This window comes from Notolabrus celidotus, chromosome 10 (genome assembly GCF_009762535.1).
Source record: "Notolabrus celidotus isolate fNotCel1 chromosome 10, fNotCel1.pri, whole genome shotgun sequence".
In the NCBI taxonomy this organism is placed as follows: domain Eukaryota; kingdom Metazoa; phylum Chordata; class Actinopteri; order Labriformes; family Labridae; genus Notolabrus; species Notolabrus celidotus.
Genome location: NC_048281.1, coordinates 23586024 through 23611556, shown reverse-complemented (window position 1 = coordinate 23611556; position 25533 = coordinate 23586024). Strand labels below are relative to the sequence as shown.

The window sequence follows — 25533 nt, the reverse complement described above, 5'->3', positions numbered from 1 at the left end:
CTAAATAATGTGGAGGAGTGCCTGACTGAAGACATTTCCAGCTTAGAAAAAGGGGAAATAATTTAACCTACATTACAATATAATGTTGTAAACAGAATTTGATAAGAAAACGCTGTCGACTTTTAAACTAACTGCATCACAGTTATTTATTTATTTATTTATTATTATATTTACTATTATAGTTAATTATTGTTATTTTATTTATTGATATTACTATTATTATTTATATACATCATCGTCATCATTTATCATTTTTTTATTATTCATTATTACTAATATTATTATTTGTATTATTATTATTATTACTAATATTATTATTTATATTAATATTATTATTATCATCATCATTATTATTACTGTTATCATTATCATTATTATTATCATTGTTATTACTACTGTTATCTTTATTCTTATTATTACTGTTATCATTATTAATATTATTATTACTGTTATTATTATTTTATTTGTTTTTATTATTTATTTTTTTTTCTAATTGTATGGTGTTTACTGTAGTTTGATGTGTTTTTTGCTGTCCACGGTGCTACTGCTTGTTTATGCTTGTTCCCTGTGAAAAAACAATAAACTATTAATCATAAAAAAAAATCCCCAATTAAACAGTCTGAATAAAAAACTCTAACATTAATGACGATGATTTCTTCAGAGCTGTTACAGTTTGGGTTGAATTGGCAGAGCTTTGCTGTGTGAAGTGATGGAACAACGCTGCATGAATGGGAGCACTAAACCGAGTGAGGGATGCCTCTGTAGAAACAAGAGCTATTTATCATCTGAACACCTGCTTACTTGTAGTCCATGGGACAATCTCATCCATAAAACCTGATACAAGTGGTATCTAAAATATTATAAATATTTATAAAGATTTCATAAAGTAGGAAAAATAACACCTGGTTTCCATTCCCTTCATTATCACTCAATCTGTGGATTTGTAAGCACATCCTTGTGAGCAAGGACATGGGGGGAGGGAGCCGCCATCCAATCAACATGTTAATAGATTGCTAATGTTATGGTAATGATATGGTAATATAGGACCAGTAGTGGTCATTCTAAACTCTCACAGACCGGACATCCTGTGGATAAGGAGTGTGATAATAACCTGCGACCTCCTCCCCATGAAACACTTTCCACTGATACACGCCTTGGCATGCTTTTCTGATTGGACCCAACCAATCTGTGCTCACATCGCACAAACACACATTCAATTGGTGAGTGTATTAAACCAGAGAAGGCGGTCATTATTAGAATGGCTCTGAAAAACGAATATCGTTATCAGCTAAACAGCTTTCTTTAGGGAAGCTAGAACAGAGAGTCACTTGAACGCGTCTATTTCTGGCACAGTTCATCCAGAGAGGAGAACACAGCGCAAGGGAAAAAAGAGGGACTGAGAGATGTGAGTGGTCAGTGATGATCCATGTGTGAGGTCTTTCCAGGAAAAAGTGTGTCCGACAGGTCAGGTGATGAGGGGGTTTCAGAGAAAGAGCGTGTTACCTTAACTCACACGTATCCCAGCTGGAAATCAGCCGCTTCAAGCAGAGACACCACGGCTCTGTGTGTCCTCCTCCGCCTCTAAGTGTTGTTATTTGAATATGAAACAGGCAGCACAGCCCCTCTCCCACTTTAAATGTCATTACACATGCCTACAATTTGTCTGAGGGAAAAAAATATTAATCTCTGTAGCATCCAGTCATTAAGCTGGCCAAACAGGCCCCCTGCCTATTCTTTACATGTTTAGTCTAGACTGCTGTTGACTACAAACTACAGCAACCAAAAACAAACTGCTCCATTCATTCCTAACTGAGATATCCGTCCCCCTCTTCTTCCTTCATCCTTTCCCTTTCATTTATCCCATTAGATCTGCTAATCCTACATAAACACAGTCTGGAATGCAGCTAATTGAAAGGCTTTCTGGGTCACAGAGTTGTTCCCATCTCTTGAATGAACTCATGGTAATGAACCTGTTTCAGACAACACACGAGATCAGCAAGGCAAAGAGGCGAGACGAAAGTGTCCATCTTCACATGTTTCGGTGGTAACGGAGAGCGGTCACACTTTGACTGGAGAGGTTTTGTTGAGGGATTATTGTTGATGCATGAAGATGAAGATTTGGATTGACTTCTTCTGCAGATAGTATGTCTGAGTTTGGTGCAACATCAATGACAACATATAGTTTCAGAACGGTTAAAAAAGGGGGAAATGATGGACTCAGCAACATAAAATCTCAGCAGATGAATGAGCGACTATAAAAACTGCAGCTCTTCTTTTCCAACAGACTTACTCAACCTCTGAGTGTCTACAGAGTGACAACAAAACTGGTGCTGGTGCATGCTTATTTGAAGGTGTTTTAGCATATACAAGGATGCAATTACTTAAACTGATCAACACGGATCACCTGTCATGATGTGAAATGTCAAATATTGAAGTACATTTCTCACCAATATCCAATAAATCCACTATATAAATAGCACTTTTAAGGCCATTGTGACTGAAAGCAATGTAGGAAATCTTTTTCATCACATGTTCAATACTCTTCTCTCTTTTATTTTCTTTTACAGCATGTGCAACCTCCAAATGTTGCATACTTACGCTGCTGCCTCCATAAGAAAAATATGTCATTGAAGAGTTAAATTAAATGGGTGTTTTCTGCTTCTTCTAAGAAGACCAGAGACTTTTAGAAAACTTACCCACAACACAAATTGAGGGAATAACTTTATTTACTTAAAATAGATAATTAAAGCAGAAATAAGCACTTTTAGATGCCAGATGAATCCTCCACGGATCGTATATCTGATATGTGCTGTATGATTTTGATATCAGTGCTATTGGGATAACTTTTCAAAGATTTTTCCTGTTATACGAATGTGTTATCTCATCACAAGCATACCTTCCAAACTCAAAACTACATACTTTGTTACATAAAGCTAAAGTGACTGTACAGATTTCTTCAGTAAGCAGCTTTGTAACAAACAAAAAAGGAATGTTTAAGTGTGATTGTCACATCTTCTATTTAAGAGCATGACAAAGTTCAGATCTATTATGAAGGGTAATGTGTAAGAATACAAGTACAGAGTCAAACTGAACCAAAGAGCTGCAGTTTCCTTTCAGAAATAAAGAATGGAGGGAGGAAAGCAGCAACATCACCAGTTCTAGGATCAGATTTTTCCCTGCTCAGATCTAATCTGATTCCAGAACAGGTTTTAAGAGGATGCAGGAAATATAGAATGACTGGAGCAGGTAAAGCTAAATGGTGTCTTGCAAAGCAGTGGTTTTCAAGATAGAAGAGGGGATATACTTTGAGAACATTTGAATCATTGGTGATTTCAAAACACTGTCATTTTTCCTTCATCAATGTTTGAAAACCATCTTTCAAATTTATACAATCAAGTGTTTATAATTTCAAAAGCAGATTTTAAGTGAAGCAGTACTTCAAACTTAAAGTTCCTGAGTTCTTTTTGGTGCTCTACAGACAATAACTGTCATTATCTCAGGATGGCTCTATGAAAATCACTGCTGTTAGGGGATAGAGTGCAGCGAGAAATGACATACACTCACCACATCCCTACATGTTAATAGGGCTCCCAGTGAGCCCCCCTTTCCCCCCCCTCACTGTTTTAGAGGGCAGCCCCCGCACCGAATGGAGAAAAGTTGAGATGACCTCTCTGGAAGATAAAGGAGGGAGTGAGAAAAACAGCCAAGCTCAATAGATTTAGACAGACAGAAAAGAGTTTGGATCCAAGGGTAAAAGTCCAACAGTTCACATATTCTGACAAAACCCGAAAGAATCTAAGACATTTTAGTAAACTGCAGGAATGAATTCTTCCGCCTGAAAGAAGGCGACATTGAACAGGATGTGCTGGCATATCAATGTAATACTACACATTGAGAAAAACCTGAAAGAGATGCTTCAGGTGAGTTGACATTTAGTCCACCTGAGGATTGTGGAGTGGGTACACCATGTGCCTTCACATCTCTAGTGGCAGTGTCATATGATTGGCATGTCCTCAGCTTTTCTAAAAGTGGGGCACTGTGTGCTTTTCTCATCCTTGGGCTTCATGCATCAATGACACTGACGCTCAATCACAGACTGATGCAGACTCTGAAGTGTGAAACTTTCTTAGAAATGTAGAGCAGGATGAAACTTCTGAATCCTGCGATACACGATGCGGTGACACAGAATACAGAGCATGCTCTTGTTTCAGACGCCATCAGAAACCTTTCGCCTGTGTGTAATGTCCATTATTGTTATTAAATGACTTCCTGATGAAGCCAGTGTAGGGGGCCAACAACTTTGTAGTAAAGGTCACGGTGGCAACTGCTACAGATCAATAATTATAATTTCCAGACAAGAGTTGGGGGGGGGGGGTGGGGGGGGGGGGGGGGGGTGTCACTCCTCAGCCTACAGCTAGGATCTCGCTGTGAGTGTGTATTCGTATTATTTTTTTATGTACGATAATGAAATTCCAAAATAGTTGGGACACTGTGGAAATTGTGCATCCATGTACTATAATGCAGGGGTTCCCAAAGTGTGGGTCGGGACCCCCTGGGGGGTCGTGAGACACAAATGGGGGGTCATGTTTCTTCCAGAATTTTTTTTTTAATCTTAATTATCTAAAAATAGTACATTTGACCCATTATAGCAAAAAATATTGACACAAATAGTAGCTAACCTTGAAATAAAAACCTTGCGAATAAAAAATGTAATGAGTTTTCTGCCTTTCTTTTTGCATGATGACTCCTAAGTTTAGGGTTTGTGAACAGTTAATTATCAAAAGCATCAGTAGCAGTAGGTTAATTCATAACAGCACAGGGAACACAGACACATGCTCATATAGGTAGGCTCATTTTCTGCATACCAGCTAAATCAAGCCACATTAAATTACTTTGAGGGACAGTGGGGGTCGCGAGTCTTTGGCACCTATATTTTGAGGGTCGCGGGCTGAAATGTTTGGGAACCCCTGTTTTAGAGTGATGTGACCAAGCTTGCACTTAAGGGTGGGTATATATGACTTAACATCCAGAAGACAAGACTAAACTGAGTTCAGAGTGTTGTGGCCCTATAGTTAGAAAATGAAGAGGTTTAAGAAATCAGAGATGAAAAAGACAATCTGGTGCTGTTTTTTGTAGTCAAAAATATTCCTATCAGGTGTCTGTTTTTGTGTGAGGTAAAGGTTATGAGAACATGTGTCTCAGTGTGGTCAAGAGAGTGTGATCAGCTGCTAAGTATTTACATTTTTCAATAAATTCACATGTGAATAAGTTTGTAGAGTGTCCCAGTTTTCTAAAGAGTCTTCTACTCTCTATTAATTCCACCTTGACTTTGATCAAAAGCGTACATCAAAGGCTATACATGTGCATCTGTGGATACTCTTGAGCTTTGTGTGCAAGCGTGCAGGACATTTAATCCAATCGTGTAACTGTACACCCGTCCACAGAGCCAGAGAAAGCTCCCATGTCATGAGTGATACATGTTGTTCAAAGGAGGCCACTTTCCTGTCCACTCAAAATGTCAACAAACCCCAAACAAAATACAGACCTGACATAGTTGTGTTCTCATTGAGTGTGTGTTAGTGCAGTTGGATGTGCGTAAGCAGGTGAGTGGGTAAGCAGGTTTGTCTCTGCACGTGTGAAAGGCTGGTAGTTCAGGTGTTAGAAAAACAAGGTAACCACAAAGAGAAATGATGCCTGACAATCACAAATTCAAAGAACTAAAGTCACAATATTTTCTCCATTTAAAGTATCTGTATGTGTGCAGCTGTCAAAAAGTGTGTGTGTTTGTGTGTGTGTGTGTTTACCTGAGTGTGATGACTGTCCATGTGTCTGTGCAGAGAGGCGGAGCTGGTTGTGTTTGACTTGCTGTGACTCTCATCCTCCAGCGACCCTGAACACATGATATCAAAGGCACTTTATACAAAGCACAAACAGCTGACAGAAAGTCCTCCCACGCACAGACAGGTACAGATTGAAAGACACATCACTCAAGGTACTGCCAGATGGGTTACAAAGATTATCTTGTGTAGAAAGACATGAGTATTTAAAGGATAAAATATAGTCATCACTCTGGCTGCAGCTGAAAAAAAGGCTCTTCTTTAATGCTCTCTGTGGTCTCCTGTCTGGATTTTGGGACAACTTGCTCCACACCACAAATTGCAGCACTGCTCTTAGCCTCTTTGTGGGACTTTTAAGTACATAAGTTAAAAACATACGCCTTTCTTTCTTTTGTAGATGTACATCACTCGTGCTGTTACCGTTCGAGATCTGGTTGCCGTTCTCTAAGGGGGCGGGGCTCGAGGAGTGAGAAGTGTGATTGTTGGCGTTCTTGTCCTGAAGTTGCAGTGACGGTGAAGTAGGGGCAGAGCCGGAGTCTTCCCTTCCTGGCAGATTGATGTTAGAATTGAATCCTGTAGCAAAAAAACATCAAAGATCAACACTTATGTCATACACAGCTCGCCATTATCTACCAGAAATACTTTGAAACTTTCAGGCAAAATATTAAAAAGTTGGTGGTTTGCAGTCAAATCTGCTGATTATCTACAGTTTTATAACTAAACTAATTATGGGTTAATCTGGGTGTATCTTTTCTCCACTCATGGGCCCTGATCCACTTAAGGATTGTGCAGCTTTTGCACTCACTAACCCTGTTGAAATGAGACAAAAAATACAGCCTAATCTACAGAGCACATGCAAAGGCTTAAATGCACCACAAACTGTCTCTGTGAGCTGGTGCTGTGCATCAGAATTTCTAAAGCAAGTCATGCTTTTTGCAGTGATTATGACAACAACTGTACCTCTGGATGACCTAAAAACAAAACATCTTGACCTAAAGTCTGTTTGTAATAATTTGATTTAACCTCCCTTTTTTTCAGAGATAGAAAGTCAGTTGGTGAGGAAGCTAATCAGCCAGACTCCAGTCAGCACTGATCCAAAACACAACCAAATTAAACTCATCATGAATATCTCTACAGTGTCAGAGATACAAAACAAAGACGTATCCTGACCAAATACAGACTGAGTGACCACCAGCTGGCTGTAGAGACAGGAAGACACAGGCAGACATGGCTGCCCAGAGAGGAGCGTCTATGTGCTCATTGCTCTACAGGGGACATAGAGACAGAGATGCACTTCCTCCTCCACTGTAGCAAGTTCTCTTTTCTAAGAGATTCCCACTACCGGGAAATTATTAAAATAGTAACAAACTTCCCAACATTAACCCTAGAAGAGAAACTGTCAGTTCTCCTAGGGGAAGGGTCAGCAGCTCCTCTGGCTGCTAAATATGTGTCTGCCTGTCACAGCCTGAGGGACGCACCATCCCATAATATCTGATTTTAAGTGAAGGTTTTATGAGCATACCGCAGCAAGTGAGGACATGGAGATATGCTGTATGGGTGACACCATCGTTCATTAATGCATATAAAATATGTAATTTATATAATATGTAATGTATGTGTATGAATTTTATGTGCTTTGGCAACATGTCTTTGTTCATGTGAATAAAGCAAATTTAATTGAATTGAAAATTGAAATTTCCTAACTCCAGCCATGAAGATGAGAGTGCACAATGCAGCCTTGCGCTGCAGAAAGTGGAGATGCCGACAGCTCACCTCCACAATATGACACAAAACAAGAGCAAAGTGCACAGAGCTACAAAACTTTATGGGCTTGTTTGGGCTTGAATATCACCACTAAAGCTGAATCATGCTAAGTTCATTAGGCCTTGAGATGTTGGCATCAAAAGATATTGAGGAAATAAGACAAAAAATCCTTGGTGCTATTTGCGGCCATGATCCGCTCTTTGTGAGTTCCCCCCTTGGTCTTTTAAAAAGTACTTATCCACTCAGTCTGCCGGGAAGGTGACTCCTCATGACCTGCCTCTGACCCTGCTGCCTCTCCTCGGGGCTCACAGGCTCCCACACGCTGAATGAGTACGCGGCTGTAGGTGTATGAACGGCAACATAAATGGGAATTTGTCAGCTGCTGTTTCACTCTTAAAGTATGTGCCTCCTGGTCTGGCCATGGTCACAAGGTGCCTAAATATAAATGTAACAAACTCTACAACTGGTCCCAGTGGTGGGGTGCGTGTTTCAGAGTGATAAAGGCCAGGTAGGCTGAGGGAGACCATGTGAGGGCTGCAGACTTGTGGAGAGATGAGTCACTATGAGTGTTTGGATTTGTAGACTGAAGACTGTAATGAGGGAAAATTAGACTTTTATCCAATTTTGGGGGAATTCGTCTGCTGCCGGTAAGGCATGAGGTGTCTTATGACAGTGATTTCCTGAAGCCTGCCAAGACCACCTGCCCTCTTCCCCCTTGCATTCCTGTGGTTTTCTCATTCCCTTAGGATGAAAAAGGGGGAGGCGGAGGAGGAGGAGGAGGGGGAGGCAGCTGCTCTTCACAGGGATGTCTGGGATAGCAACTGTAACCCCTTGCCCCTCCCACAGCGTCAGGTATCACAGTCGGTCACTTAACAGCTGAGTGGGGAACGGAAGTAGGCCATCCTGTTAAGCCCGTTGGCATCCCTGTATGCTCTGATCTGACGAGCCGCCTGGCTTTGCCCACTCAAAATAACTGCAGGGTTGTGAACCCCAGTTCCAGGTTCCTCTGTCACACACACTATTTCCATGACGCCAGCGCTTTCCCCTGCGTAGGTCCAGGTGCTGACGAAGCGCAGGGTGTCACGTGAAGCATGTGCGTCATGGTGTGCTCTCATACCGTTGCTTATAAGGACTTTGGCTCTCTGACCCTCAAACTTATTACAATAATAGAAGTATGACACAACTGTGTGCTCCACAAATCGAGAAGCTCCACATTAATATGAGACACCGATCACTGACACCAAAAGCTTTCACTTTATTGTCATTTTGCTAACTGTCCAGGTTGTCCTGTTTACTGCTGCAGGGCAGTCGCTCCGTCTTCAGGAGAACATGAGTGAGCTGTTAAATATTTGATGCCCATCCTCATCGTCCTCCTGCTCATATATTATTAACCCGGCCACAACTAATACACTTGGAGGAGAGAGAGTCAGATACAAACACAGAGGGACAAAGTAGCTTTGAACTTTTCCTGCGTAGGAAATTCACTTTCATAAACGCACCACAGTGAAATCTCTAAACCTATGACCCGAGGTCCCACCCCTTTTTTTCTAATTGACAAATATGTTTGGCCTCATTTTGCAAAGGTCAACCTTTGTATCAGTGTCACACAGCATGCATGCGCTCCATATGTAGAGCTAAAATACAGGAGAACACAGCTATACCATACCTATAGTGCAGTCAGTGTGACGCTGAGTGGGCTACACAAGATACCTCATTAGGCAACATGTTAGGAGGCAGATGCAGCAGCCAAAGGGCAACACAGCACTGCAGACTGTAACAAATTGGATGCCTCTAGTGGGCCAAAGGTGTCTGGCTGTACCTGAATCAATGCAAGGAGTTTGGATGTGCAGAGAAGGTGGGATATGTGAGGAAGACTGTTGAGTGCATCTCACCAATATACCGCTCAGAAACAGAGCATGTGTGTGGAACGCAGGCAGTTATCTCCTGCCCGCAATCTCACTGCTTCTGCAGGAGGTAATCACAGAGTATCCAATGAATCATGTGGCACAGAGCAGGCTGAGGCTAAGGCTGTGATCATGAACTCATCACTGCAGATAGAGGACATAATGGACACAAGCACAGGCCTGCTAAAAGGGGGCATGCACTCACAAAAATACTGGCGTTTAACGGGGACACGGTGTGAAAAATTACAACATAAAATAGTCCTAACTTGCTAAAGATAAATGTACCAACCAACAGATTTACTCAGCAGAGGTCTGGCCAAAGTTCCTTTAAATGTAGATACATTTTAAAAGAATGATCGGAAAGACAGAGGGAGAAATTGACATGTGATGTTCAAAACTGTTCTTATGTTGTGATCTACGCTCTCCTTGTTATTTAGGTGTTTGTAGCGGTGTGTGTATGTACATGTATTTGTCTGCAAGCATTACTGACAGACCTCCATCCCTCATCTTGCGTCCTGATGTGGACTTTCTCAGCAGGCTCCTTCCAGAGCTGAACAGCGTGTTGAGCTCGTCCAGAGGGCTGGTCAGCGGTCTACCATTGGCTGGGTTGAACAGCAGCGGAGAGGAGGAGCATGAGTGAGCCCGCCTAGGCTCGGGACGAGACATCTTCACCGGGGAGTAGGGAGGAGGCTTCCCCAGAGGCTCCCCACCTGCCCTTTGAGAGGCGGAGGTTTTGGGGGAGTCCGAACTTCCTGTGACAGATGCTGCTCGAGTCAGAGCCAGGAAGTTGGCCTCAGGCGGGAAGGGGAAGTGTGAAGGGGGTCTGTAGGGGGGAGGTGGGTTACAAGGGGGAGGAGGTGGAGGAGGAGGGGTGAGTGGAGGTGTGGACTTTTTCTCTGGCATGAGGACAGTGAGGCTTGGGGAGGAGTCAGCCCTCTGGCGGGCATACTGTGGGGAGAGTGGGCTGTCGGGGCCAGTAGCGTAGTTCAAGTTTGTTTCAAACACAGGCAGCTTCTTTACCTCTAAGGGGGTGAGGGGTGACTCGTCTGAAGCGGGGGAACAGGTGACGGGTGAGGGGGGAAACACCAGGAGAGGAGGACGATGGGGGAGCAGGTTGGGGAAGGGAGCAGGGATGTCACAGCTGCCATCTTTGCTGTGAGGGGTTTTGGGAGCTGCGTTGTTTAGTGCGATGTGTAAGTGAGTGGTGTCGATGGCGGCAGTCACCCCAGCTGAACCTCGCTTGGTGTCCCCGCTTTTAGGAGGAGAGGTCCCTAATCCTACAAGGCCCAAACCTAGAGCCTCCAGTTTGGCTGCTTTTGAAACCACAGTGGTGGGAGCTCCACCATCTTCATGATGGAAATATTTCATCTCCTCATACACAGCCTCTGAGTCAGTGAATTCGGGGCTATCAGGAGGCTCCTGGAGGCTCCGAGCCCGCTGCTGGGAGCCCAACATCTCTATGTATACATCCTCTTCATCGTGGCCCTGGAACAGACTCAGTCCTACCCCTTGTGGGGCATCAATGGAAGCTGCTCTCTGCATTAAACCACCAAACCCTCCAAATCCTCCAGCACGGGACAGCAAGGCCAGCTTTACATCTGCAGGGCGCAGCTGGTGGAGCTGTGGCGCCACAGCGTTGATCTCCTCGTATGAGCCCGTTAGCTTAGTGTTGGGACTGCGCTTAGGTTTAGGCGGTGGCACCTTCCTCATGGTTGTGTAGTCATCACTATGGGGGCGGGGCTTGGATGACGCTGAAGATGCAGAGAAAGTTGTAGTATTAGGCACTGACACAAAAACACCATCTGTTGTATGTCTTAAAGAGCAGTAGAGGTGATTTACCTGCTGGGTCTGTGGGGGACAGCTGGGATTTAGGAGGGCTCCCAGCTGGTGAGCCGCATCCCTCTGGAGTGGGGCACTCTTTGGCTGCCATCACTAACCCGGCACTGACTGCTTCATAAGACGCACTCAGACGTGTGTTAGGGTCCCTCTTTGGTTTGGGAGGGGGCTGCTTCCTGGGAGAGGACAGACCTCCTCCTCCTGCCCCGTCATCATTGGTATGAGCTACCTGCTGCAGCGCTGGTTTGATGGATGGATTGGCGGAGGAAAGGACCATGTTCTCGATGGGCAGGGGGGTGGGCACTGAGCTAGACCTGAAGTGGCGGATAACTCTGCCTCCCCCAGTGACGGGGCCATCATAGACTTTCCCGATTTTCTCCAGAACCCTGCAAAGAGCGAAGAACAGCAGAACTCAAACTTAAATATAAGAAAGAGAAACATTGGCTTTAATGACTCTATTCACAGAGAGGCCTGAAAGCTTATGCTGCAGGCCCAACTTTCCCCAATCCAGTTATTTTCTGATCCAGATTGACTTAATTATATCATTTAAATCATCAGCACACTCAGACTCGATGTATGCCTGCTTCAGCTGTCATACCACAAATATGAGCAAAGGAGGCCAATTGAAGGATAAAGACCAAAGAGATTATGCTTTAAATCTAATCTCCTTGCAGTAATTTGATAACATCCAATTTGATATTTCCTTTGCTAATCTGACTAAGCCATCTGCTCCATGATGCAGGCCTGAGGAGGCCCAGGGTGAGTGTGGGTGATGGGGGGGGTCTAAAATGAAAAAAGAATAGCAAGGAAATTAGGTGAGTTTGGGTCATGAGTGCATGTGAGTGTTTTTGCGTACAGTCGTGTGTATGTGCTTTTTAATCCCCTCTACGACACAGAGACCATGACTCCTCTCCCAGTGCATCTGCTGACTTCCCTCCTCCTGCGTGAAGCCCCCCTGTGCTCGTGTCCCAGCCGCAGATGTTACACACACAAGGACTCACAGAGGACACAGAAATTGTGCCGGGGTATCCTGTATCATGTCTGAGGATGTGTACCTGTGTTCTAATAATTACATTTTATTTAAAAAGTGAAACAGTTCAGAAAGTAGCAGACTTCTGTAGCGCTCTGTGCAGTAAGCTGGCTGTTTTTAACAACTTTGTGTTGCTGGTAAAATATTTTGGACTGTTAACTCGTTTCTTGCTCTTTAAAGGTTGAAACATTTGAAGCAGAACACCCGCATGTTATGAGTTAGAATGGTAAATGGACTGGACTTGTACTTAAATGGTGCTTTTTTAGTCTTTTTGACCACTCAAAGCACTACTCGTCACATTCACCCATTCACATAACATTCACTCACTGATGGTAGAGGCTGGTATATAGTAAGGGACCATCAGTATAAGCTAATCTCATTCAAACATATTCACACATCGCTGAACAACAGCAGGAGCCAGGATCGAACCGCCAAACTTCCAATTGATAGACGACCAACTCAACCACTGAGCCACAGCCACTCAACCGTGAATAAAATCATATGTTAAAAATATATTTCATCATTCCCGGCGTTATGCGTGAACGTGCTAAAACGAACACGTCTTTGAACGTACTCATATTTTGGTGAATGGTGATCTGAACGGCTCAGTTTGCAACTCATGAACGGGAACGTGAGCATAGCACTGAATGACATCTCACATCCCGGAAGGATCCGAGAGATATCAAGACTTAACGAGTGCTGTGTTTACAGTAGCCAAAGTCAGATTTAATGCACTGGACAGTCATTGTGAACATTTTATGGAGTCTTATGAATGAATCACGACAGATCCAAATGGGCTAAAAACTGGTAAAAACTGTCTTCTTCTTCTTAAAATCTTTTTATTGTCCTTTAATGCTTTTTTTTTTTTTTTGTACCTCTTCTTTTTAGCTTTTCTACACTTCTCCCTTCCTGTTAAAGGTGTATTCTGTCATCCTCCTGAATTCTGTCATGCTTTGTTTTTCAAAGCACTTTGTTGATGTTTTTTTTAAAGGTGCTATATAAATAAAAGTTTTTATTATTTTGATTTTGGAGAGGTGCAGCTTTTTGAGAATGAGGAATAGTTCACTTTTAGTGTTTGTTTGTTCAGTGTTTCCTTACCCTTAGCTTTTATATTTTAGGGGATTTTCCCTGTGCATTGGGTGTTAAAATGTTAAAGGTTTTAAGGGTGTTAAAGTCAGATCCTTTTGTCAAATATTCAGATGACAGATTGTGTTTCTAAGTTATCACAGCTGCTGATTTTTTCCCTGTCTTTATTGGGATTTTCCTGGCTTTTAGACTTAAAATATGTCTGCTATTATATTTCTACTGTATTCAAATGTTCTATGGTGGAATACAGTAATTTATGCAGTACAGGAAATGTCTAGGACTGCGTACTGGTGACTGAGACACAGGAGGCTCTACTGAAAAATAATGGCCTACAGGTGCAGCTAAAAAAAATGAACATGAACTTAGTTCAAATTTTCTTAAAAAGAACTTTGAATGTGAACTAGATCATTTTAGTTTGTATGAACTGGACTTTGAGCTTGCTCAATTTTAGTGTGAACTGGCAGAACACTGATCATTTAATCAGAAAACTTGGAGAACATAGCATATTTTTGTGGCTAATCATTGCTACCTGAATTAAAAGTAAAAATGATGTAACAATAGTAAAACTCAAAGTTTCCAATGCAGATGATTTTAACATAAGAAACCTATTTACTATACACAAAAAATATATCACATGTAAAGGTGTTCCTGTGCTTCGATGCAGGAGCTGTATTCATGACTGTTTTTTAAAAGATGATGAGAGCGACATCTCATAACACTGGCTATTAATTTAGCATCATCTCTAATGAGCTTCAGATTACCTTTTTTAAAAAAGCATTTCTAACTCAGCCCCTCATGGGTAATTCCTCATTCTCCTGGCGTCACATGTTACATTACAATGAAGTGATGTGGAGATAAGGATAGCGTTCCACAGGAGCAACACAATACTAATACAATCTGATAACACGGCGCTCATTATCTGACTATCCATCATGAAACCAACAATTAAAAGCCCACAGCATAAAGGGATACAATGACATCATTAATCACTAAACACATGGACAAATATACAACGGTTCACATATGCACTTAAATGAGCACACACACACACACACACACACACACACACACACGCACACGCACACACACACACACACACACCCACACACACACACACACACACACACACACACACACACACACACACACACACTTCCATTAATGAAGGCACATGATACCCTCTTAAAGTCATAAATCCTGTGAATGACACCACATTTGTTTATTTTCCAGGTTTTAATAATCCTGCAGTCACTTTTATTATTACTATGAATTGCACAACTGAGTAATATAAGCTCTCATTTTAGGTAATCAGTAGCAACACTTAGACTTAACAATCAGCTGCATATGTGGCTATGACACGTCTTTCTTACTCATGCAGCTTCACTTTGCAGTCTGAGTAAAGAAAAAATTATAATTATTTTAATAATTGTATTTTATAGGCTCTTGTTTGCTTTATAGCCTTTGCACTGTCTACTTTGCTGCTGTGACACTTAAATTTCCCTGTTGTGGGACGAATAAAGGACTATCTTATCTTATCTTATCTTATTTATTTATTTGTTTATTTCAACAGGGACAGTGTACAGCCATTTACTTGTGCCAGAGTTAGCTAGCAGCTAATTTAAATCTGTAGTCCCTGGGCAGGAGACAGAGGCGATGCCTCTGTTAAAAACAAATAATACATAATTTAAAACAGCTACACAATAATACATAACTACTATAAAACAACAGGGGTACATTTACATCAAAACTATCAACACAATGATAAAATATAAATAGCTAAAAACACTACACTATGAAGGTCATTATATTTAAGTGTGATGAGTACATGATTGGTCTGATTTTAGCCATGATTTCATCCTGGACTTAAATTCAGCAAACTGCAGCACTCTCTGATTTTACTCAATAATGAGTTCCAAGCAGTTGTTGCTCTAATAGAGAGGGCTGATTTGCCAAATTCAGAAGATCTGTGGTGTATGACACAGTCACCTCTATTTGCTGTCCTAGTTGTTCTTCCATTATCTGTTGTTATCTGTCTGTGTTTGCATCTTTACCTCCTGACAGGTTGATCCTCTTCCTTGCCCACCGGCTCGGGCCTCTCACCGAGCGGCGGGCTGTTGCAAAGGGTGTTGAGAAGGCTGCTACCGTGGCAGCGCAGGCGGTCACTCTCCCGCGCAATATCTGATGCATTTTGGATGACCAGCTGGTCGTAGGTTTGCAGCCCCATGTCTTCTGCCCCCTGCAGGAAACGCTGAAGGCTGCCCTCCTCTTTCTGCTGCAGTGACAGCTTGCAGTGTACGCGCTGTCTGGCTAGCCAACCACGCACAACTGGGAATAGAGGAAGTGCAGAAGGGAGAGGAAGACGGACAAATTAGGGGCATACGCGACAAAAAATAAAAAGCCTACATGTTGATCGTTTTTGGACATTACCTTTCTGACAGGTGATGATCTTTTTATGCAGCTGGTAGCAGCGGTCGTTGAGCTGGTCTGCCTGCCAGTACCTCAGAAACACTTTACTGCTGCCCATCTACAAACACAAGTTATCAAATCAGGCAAAAGCATTGTTGAACACTTAATCATTTTCTTCTGCTAGCAGACGTAGTGATGCTGTCTTCTCTTGGAAACCTCAGAACACTGTGACTTGCTGGTTGAGCGATGGGAAATGTACGATAATGTGTGGGTGGGGTGTGGGCAGGCTGTGGGGTTTGCATATGGACAATGCTTTCACTTCCTAGGCTTAGGAGGGTATTAGAGGGGTCCGCTGAGGTCACTTTATACCAGGTGCACAGAGCTGCTGAGGCGACATACTTCCACAGACTATTCATTCCAGCACTGCCGACTTGTAGGAGTTGTGTGTGTGTATGAGAAAGGTGTCTGCTGGGCATTGTTGAGGAGTGTGTGTGCGTGTGCGAGGCAGGAGCTGATGTGACCTGTGGGGTCACACACTCAGACACAACAGCAGTCTGGCAGACAGAACATAGAAGGGGGTGGAGTGGATTATACTGCTGTGTGTGTTTGTGTGTGTGAGGTGAATGATGATGAGGTGAGACAGCTGGAACGAGTTGTCAAAGATTCCACGGGATCTCTCAAACAGAGGGTCAGGGATTAAGTCATTTGGCAAATCTTTTGTTACTGATGAAGACAGAAAAAGAGGCAAATACGTAGATGCACACACACGCAACACACACACCTGCCATCCTTGGAGTTTGGACTGTTGCAGAACTGAACGACATCTCTCCTCTGGTGACAGTTTCTTCTTGTCCCCCAAAGTTGGGATCACGAGGTCTTTATATCTGAGACACAAAGGGAGAAACAGAGAACATAAGGGAGGCTGATCTTAAAACACAGAATTTAAAAATTCAGAGAGTGGAACCCCTGTGTTTCAAAAAAACAATGGGTGCAAAGGTCAGTAGGGTCATATGGCAGCCGAGCCAAACAGCATCTGTTCCCATTGGTGTTGCCCCGGGCAACCGTTACTATGAATGGTCAAGCTGGATGGAGACAGTGGTTTGTTTGTGACTAGGACAGCGGTGGGGGGTGGGCTTGGAGGAAAAATGTTGACACAGAATGCAATCACAAAAATATATAGTTCATATATTCATAGGTGCAGATTTATGTGGTGTGTGTCAAGGAGGGAGAGAAGCTGGCACATGGCCCCAAACACAAAGAACATCACTAATGTTGTCCTTTCATGAACAAACATGTGAAGTCAAGGTTGTATATCTAAAACAAAACATGTAATAAACGCTGCACTTTGTTTACAACAGAAGGACTAACAAGGTAAATACTACAGGCTTTTTTCAGAGAAGACAAAGTGTGCATACTTCACACTGTCAGGTACAATTTTTGATAAATCACACAAAAACGCGACAAGTAACTAGAAAAATAATGATATAATCAATCATAAAGGTGGTTATCTTTGGAATCATTACAATCATTTTTCATATTGACATTTCAATAAGTACCGACGTGTAATGATCCTCTGCTGCTTTTATGAGGTAAAAATGTACTCATAGGAGTCACCCACTGGCCTGGTGGTTTAAGTGCAACCCATGCACTGAGGCTACAGTCCATGTCACAGCAGTCACTGGTTTGACTCCTGGCCCTGACCATAGACTGTATAAATAATGGACGTAGTATCCGTGACATCACCCATCTGTTCCTGAGCGCTGTTTTGAAGCCTATCGACGGTGGCAGCCATATTGGAAATGTGGAACTCAACCAGGCATATTGTGACGTAAAGAGGCGGAGTTTGAGCCTCATAGCCAACAGCTATGTGTTCCCGACCGCGAGTCAAGTCAGTCATGTCCTTATTTGGGCAAAAAATTGTAATCTTAATATCTTTTGAACTGTTGCGTTACAAAGAATTCCCCCTGTACAGTGTGTGCCGATAGAGAGGTTAACTACGTAGGGCCAAGCCGTTTCTTGAACCAGGCTGTAAACATGTTTATTAATGCTGCAAAGGTCGTCTTTTTTGAATTGGTGTCTATGTGGTTTCCGGTGTTTCTGCAGCCAGCCTCAAATGGAACACTTCCACATGGGCTTCATAGTTTGAGAACGGAGGGTGCCACTTGGCCCTGACCCTATACTACATGTCACCACCCAACTTCTATTCCCCACATTTCCTGTCGTTTTTCGGCTGTCCTCTCTAATAAAAGGCAAAAATGCCTGAAAAATAACTTTAAATATGTTTAAATTAGGTGGTTGCAATATATCAGTGGTGACGATAACTGTCTTTTTTAAAAAGGTGAAATATTGATATTGTGCTACATATAATCCTACAGGAACACCAAACAGTAATACTGTTTAACTAATCGGTTCATAGCAGGGTCCATAAAACGGAGGGAAGGTGATGAAGAAGCAGCAGCAGAAGAAGACTAGCTAGCTAGATTTAACACAGTGTGTGCCTACTGCTGCAGCACAAATCATGTTGGAGGAGATGACAGAAGAAAGCAAGGTATTGTACATGCACCCAAAAATGGTTTCTTAGCAAGTTTTGGAGGTTTTTGGATTTTGTTAAAATGACAATCTGTGACTCAGAATGACACGCAGAAGAAGACAGTGAGTTTTCATATACTTAGAAGTTTTTTTCACTGGGCTGGTGAAATGGATAAAACATATCTTTGAACATTAGCAGATGATGACATGTTAGTCAGTTTGTTGCACTTATTAGTACAGTTTAATAGTAATGGATTGTACCACCCTTGTCTTGTCATCCTTAATTTGACTGACAGCATTGTTTGCTTATCTAAGTTCTTCATAAACATTACAATAATAGTGCTACAGTGAATTTTTTTGGGCTACCATTTTGAAATGATGAAATCATAAGGTGAAAATCTGATATAGTGACAGCCTTAATCTGGCTTTTAATTTGAAGTCATTTATTTTTAGCCCTGGACTGCATTATTATATATATATATATATATATATATATATATATATATTTTTTTTTTTATATATAATTTTTTAAAAATGTTAACTGATTTTTAATTTTACTTTCTACACTTACTTATTTTATTATTTTAAATGTATTCATTTTATTTATTTATTCATTTTTTAAATTATGATGTCTTTATTATTTTACCCATTTCTGTTGTTTTCTGTCCCTTTGTTCTTTTTTGAAGCACTTTGGGCTGCATTCTTGTATGTGTAAAAGGTGCTCTAAAAATAAAGCTGAGTTGAGTTGAATATTTCACAGCCAGTACCTTCCACATAATTCAAATGCTTTGTTTACTATGCCCAATAGCAGTGTATTGAAATGACTGTGTAAGAATGTGATAAGAATTTAAATTTGATTTTCAGTCCACAGGCTGAAGGCAGCTATGATTAGCTTGTGTTGGAAACTGATGAATATCAGGGCTACAATGAAAATGCACATCTCTAAAAATAAATCATGATAAAAAATGAGGTTAATGAGGTAAGAATCACCAAAGCAACCTCCCCCCAAAAAAACCCAGCAAACAAACTTTCAATCTATTGGTCAGTACATTTTTTCAGTAGGTATGGGGGTATTCAGAGTCTTCTGCCATCAATTAGAGCCCAGCTGATGATGTCATACCTATGATGAGGGAAATATAACAAGCAGATGGTAGAGGCATAAACCACTTGTGTTGTCAATAGTGAGTAAGTGAGGGCATGTGAATGTAGGATATGTTTGATTTGCAGGAGCAGGGTCTGTCTGAACTCTCCCTCACCCTCTCTCTGTATGGACACAGCAGTCCCGCAGACAGCACACGCTGTCCCACCGGGCCCATAAAACACAAAGGAACTCTGTAAACCCATGACCTCCCCTATGAGGATATGAAAACCATCGATGGTCCTGGCTTTAACAAGACCCAGGGGGGCTTCATGTGGACTTAAAGAAGTGAAATAAGGCTTTTGATAAGAGTTTAAATGGAGGGCTGTAGGACGCTAATGTGGCTCCCTGTGACCAACGGGCCATCAGTTACTCCTGTTATTGAGCATCACAGAGGCAGTAAAGGCAACACAGCTGGTATTTAAACCACTCACTTCCTGTTCACAGCTGCTCATATTCATCAGAACAACGTTCATTTGCAACATCCTCCAAGCATTCTGGCTTTGTTAAGTCATGGACTTTCATCATTCAGTGCTCGGTCAGAATGATGGATATTCTCCTGTAGCTACCTTAATAGTCTACAAATGTGTGAGTGCATCCATCAGTGCGAGATAACGAGTGTCCACTTGGAAGTGGCCATATAAGAAACATGACCTTTACACTTTTGAGCTGGGTTTGTGATGTTCTCTATGAATACTGATGCCTCTTTCTCATTTAATTTGTAACAATGAAGAAGTGAAGAAAACAGCGCACATGGAGGGCTGAGATTTACAGAATCAAGGTTCAAATGGGAGCGTTTGACCTTACACTTTGGCAGAAAATAAACCTGGACACAAAACACGCAGCGTATCATAAAAGACAAATAAAAGCAACAGTAAAATAGATTTCCTCGTAAATCACTCCTGTTACGTGGACACTCATGTAATTTGCTTCAGGGGACCACTATGACTTAGTGAAGTGGGCCGCATGGTCCCAGAGTGTAAGTGTGTGTTTGTGTCCACAAGAATAGCAACCTCAAGATTAACAGTTGATTTATAGGCCTGTCAATTTGATTAGTCAAGGACCAGGGCCTGTTCTCAATGAAGAGAAAAAAGAATTAGAGATGGGATGGAATTGAGATATTGTGTGTGCATGTTAGAGAAACACACAGAAAGAGAGGACGGATAAACACTGAATGGAAGAGGCGGAGAAGAGGAAATAAATAAAAAATGATAGGAACTGGAAGAAAAAATAATCTTAAGATGAAAGGAAAAAAAGAAACATTTTTTAGGAGAGGGCATGCAGGGGAAGAATGAGAAATTGAGTGAAAAGAGCTCTGTGATGAAGCGTCGTAATCCGCCCCCACCCTGCAGCAGCTTCCTTCATAGCAAAGGCTGTGTTCATTCATCGGCTCTGTCTCTGTTGAACCAACGCAGGAGAGAGGGAGAGAGGGAGAGAGAGAGAGAGAGAGATATGAATGGCAGTTGAGGAGAGCTGACTGGTGTCTTTGTGAGTGACGGCCACTTAAATGAAGCATAGCTTTAACGCATAAACACAAAAAACATAGACACATGTCGGGGAAAGGCACTCAAAATGACAGTTTGTAAGAACAAAGGAGGACAAGAACACAGAGCACAATGTACATAAACCAGAGGTGGTGAGGAACGTACAACTGAGTAAAGTAGAACAGAAATGTAATCACTTTTTCAGTGATGATTGAAAATATGAGTTGTGTTTTCATAAAAAGTCATTTAATTGTAATACATTTTCTCTTCGTCGATGCAAAGACAGAAGGAACATGTCTTCCCTTCAACAGAACTGTTTTTTGGAGGGGTGTGCTGAAACCTTTTGATGGTAAATATCTGTTCTTAAAATCTGTATGCTAGCACTAAAGTCTCGTTCTCTGTTCTAAATGTCAAAACCCACCATTTTAGGTTAGCATCGGCAGTAAAATGCAGGTGGAAAAATTGTATTAAGCTCCTGAAACTGTTTCAACACTATCTGCGTAGGCTGGATGTTTCAGCATATACAGACAAATGTATTATTATGAATTCCTCTATTATTCATCATACTTTCTAATTAGTACTATTGTTAATTGATTGCATATGTTTTAATTGTTGGATTGGACACCCTCTCTGATTGACTGATGCTAATTAAACATTATTAAAAAAAAGGTGTTATGATTAATTTGGATTCAGAAGAAACCTAGCAACCTCCTGCTGTGAGAATTGAAGCCAATGCCGAAGTGTGAAAAACTGCAGTTTCTCGAGTGTCGCTTGAGGCTGGCTCTCGAAATACCGGAAACCACATACACAGCAATTAAAAAAAAGCTGATCTTTACAGCAGAAATAAACATGTTTACAGCCTGGTTCAGAAAACGAGTGTAGTCTGAATAGCTAATTTCTTGATCGGCACACACTGTACAGGAGGTGAATCGTTTCATAACGAAGATATTAAGATTGCAAGTTTCCATTATTAGAGGGACAGCTGACTTGATTGACAGGCAGGAACACTGTAGCTGTTGGCTAGGAGGCTCAAAGCCCACCTCTTTACGTCACACTAGCTCGACAGCAGTTAGGTTGAGTTCAGCATTTCCAATATGGCTCCTGCTGACGATCAGCTTCAAAACAGCGCTTCAGAAACAGATGGGTGACGTCACAGATGCTACGTCCATTAATTTTACAGTCTATGGTAGAAACATGTCACTGACACAGGTATGAACGTTTTATGTTTACTGATTAGGCTGCACGGTGCAGTGGTTAGCCCTGTTGCCTCACAGCAAGAAGCTTCCTGGCTGGGCAGGTGCCTTTCTATGTGCAGTTTGCATGTAGTCCTCATGTATGCGTGGGTTCTCTCAGGGTTCTTCCTCCCACAGTCCAAAAACATGCTGAGTGTGTGCATGGATTTTTGTCTCTATATGTTAGCCCTGTGATGGACTGGCGACATTTCCAGCTTGTGCCCAATGACAGCTGGGAGCCCCAGCACCCCTGCAACCTCGAACGGGATAAGTGGTGGCAGACAATGGATGGATAGATGTTTTCTGATTGCAGTTAGTACTGTTGTCACAGAATTTAAGAATGATATTGCACAGAGTATATTCTCCTCATATCATGCAGACCTAGATCAAGTAATAACAGCGCAACAACATATCAGCGGGACCACAGAGAAGGCAAAGAAGGATTGCATGCTGCAGCACACCATCAGGGTGCACCAAGTAACGAGCCAAACAAGACTATGTTGAATGAATCCTCTGTGAGACGTTTAACAATCACAGTAGAAGCCATTATAAGTGGCTGACTGACGAAAATACCACACTTTATGTCTGTGAACGCTCTGCAATCTAAATGTATCTATGAGAGGAAGAACGTTTCATTCATGATCTCCCTTCTCAAGTCACCATCCCCAGTCTGGGCTCCTGCAGCAGATCTATCATTTTTTTCATGCAGTTACAGAACAAGAGCAGTGCAGATGGTGAGAAGAACATCATGTTCCAGAAGTTAATGCCAGGGTGGATGGAGCACTGCCTGCTTTTACATGTCTTCTTCAGGATTCACTTCAAACATTCAAAGATTCTAGTCCATAAATTTGGATAAAAATTGATCCACTTGCAGAAAGAGATGAGTTGAATAACAAATTCTGCCTTCAGACGCTGGTCTGCTCATTTCCCAGTAATCCCTTGGATGTAGAAGAGCATCGCCTGTATAGATTGGACTGAGCCTGCTGTCCAAACATTGTACTGGCTGGAAGCAGTAGACCGTCTAAACAGTATTTTAACAAGCTTCAGGCAAAAAGATTTAACCCTTATCAAAAGATGTTTCCAGTTTGATGCTGAACTCTCAGAACTCCAATGGAATCAATATGCTGCCTTCATGGACTCACAGCAGCAGATAAACAGTTTGGAAATATGCATGACATACAATGTGGATATTCATTATTAATATTGGACTCAGACATTGGATCATTATCTACCCTCTTAAAGATTGTTTGTTAATTTTCATTTTCCCTCAGTATTCACATAAACGAGTCTCGCTTTGAACCATGTTTTCATTCAACAGCTGTTACATGAGGAGGATCGGAGGATTAGGGCTCACCTTACCTGCCTCAGCAGTGTGTCTAATGCTACAGCTCATGGTGACAGTCATGAAGCACAAAGTGTTAAGTAAAAAGCTTGCTACCATTAAACTATCACCCATCCTTTATGACTGAAGATCCTCTCAAGTCGGCAACAATGGAGGACTAAATAAAAAAAAGGCAGGTGTCTTTTATTGTATTTCTTTGCTGGTAAATGTAGGTTAACGGTCAAAGAGATGGCTACTCATAGCTTATGTCCAATAGTTGTTCTATAAGGCCCGAATTCTGGGATGTTACCGGCAGAAAAAAAAAAGTCTACTGTAAACTCTGGAAATACCATATACTGTATAAAACATGAAGTTAGTCACAGTGGCATCACCCATTGATTTCAAAGGAGTGCTATGAAGCCTCACAATAGCGGTCACCCTGTTTGAAATGAGGACTCAGTCTTACTTCTGGTAAACCTTAACATGTGCAAAGAGCTTCAGTTGGGGCAGATGTTAAGCCTCCTTGCAATTAGCAACAACACACCCGCCTGCCGACCTCATTCTTAATTATGCAAATCCTATTTTATACATTACTTCATATTTAAAGCTCCTGTGAGAAACTTTACAAATGGTCAGTGATTATTTTGTCTGTTAAATGTTAAGGTAATGTTAATTGATTAGCTTTGGCCATGGAAAATGCTATTTTGAATCACTAAGCTGTTAATCACATCTTGTGACACCTACCCTGCTGCTGCCTTTTCACACATTAAAAATAATCATATACAAATAATCAAACCTCTTGTTTATGGTCCCGTTTGCTTTTGTAGCTCATAAAGAGACATCAGTTTAAATTTCAGGCTTTTTTATAACCAGCTGAAAACGCCTCACAGGAGCTTTAAAGTCTAGTTGTCTGTATGTCATTGTTTTATCTATGGCATTCTTAGACAGACAGGCAGCTCCATACAAATTTCCCCTATAGAGATTAATAGTTATCTGATTTGAAATTAATTGAGTGAATTTGTGCATAACCACCAGGAAGTGTGTGCAAGTAGAGAAAAGAGCAATGTTTGGAACGTGTTGAATTCTGCTGCAGAGATGTGCATTTTAACATTTGCATTGGCTTTTGGAGACAGCCTCAAGTGGACACTTCAGTATCTGCATTATTTGCACTTTTTTGAGGGGGTGGGTTTACACCTTTATTTGGAGAGGACAGGACAGTGGATAGAGGAGGAAACTGGGAGAAAGTGGGGAATGACATGCAAGAAAGAGGCAGCAGGCTGGAATCAAATGGGTATGCGACTTAACCATTAGGCCAAGCCTGCGCCCAGCTTCATCTTTAAACACCAAAGCCTGCCGCTTTGGAAAATATGCATGCCATTACCCTCAAACCCTTCTGTTTATACTCCACCAAACAACAGTTAAGTTTCCAATTCCAGGCGACCAGCTGCGCGTTGTGACGCTCTGTTATCTGCTTGTCACATTCATCGCTATCAAAGACGTTATCTCAGAACACATGGCTGTCTAAAACTATAGGACACTGACTTGTATTCATACACTGTCTGCTCTCACACATGTGGCTTCAAAAAGAGCTTTCACCAAACCCTCTCAGGACTCTTTCAATTACAGATTGAACAAGGGGGGCGTCGGCTCCATGAGGAATATCCATCAAAAACACAAAGGAGCCTGGCAGCTTATAGTTCGACAATGCTCCAATCTATATTGGATTCACTTCATCATTTGACACGAGCCTGGTTCTCCTGATTGAATTCCATGTTCAGGTTTTCTTCAATAAAAGCCTTTATCTCAGCTTCACTTATACATTTTATTGGGCGTATGTTTGAACCAGAAAATATGAAGCAACAGAGTTCAGTTACTTCAATCAATGCAGCATACTTAAACAGTTTTCATAAAGCTCTACAGCTTTGGAAGCTACTTTCTTTTCAGTACATTTTCCTTTGTTGGTCAA

The 25533-nt window shown here is 41.8% G+C and overlaps 1 protein-coding gene across 6 annotated transcripts in view; it reads right to left on the bottom strand.

Moving 5' to 3' along the window:
• Window positions 1–25533, bottom strand: part of myo16 (myosin XVI) — a 149958-nt gene that overhangs the window by 5424 nt on the left and 119001 nt on the right. For 4 of the 6 annotated variants that reach the window (XM_034693375.1, XM_034693376.1, XM_034693374.1 and 1 more), the window contains exons 28-34: window positions 16645–16747; window positions 15885–15981; window positions 15509–15782; window positions 11345–11727; window positions 10000–11256; window positions 6258–6410; window positions 5805–5890 (exon numbers count right to left, since the gene is read on the bottom strand). In XM_034693375.1, the coding sequence (XP_034549266.1) occupies window positions 5805–5890; window positions 6258–6410; window positions 10000–11256; window positions 11345–11727; window positions 15509–15782; window positions 15885–15981; window positions 16645–16747 (2353 nt within the window). Of the gene's footprint in view, window positions 1–3564; window positions 3672–5804; window positions 5891–6257; window positions 6411–9999; window positions 11257–11344; window positions 11728–15508; window positions 15783–15884; window positions 15982–16644; window positions 16748–25533 lie in introns of those variants that run through there. The other 2 variants (XM_034693379.1, XM_034693378.1) reach the window with 1 other exon arrangement.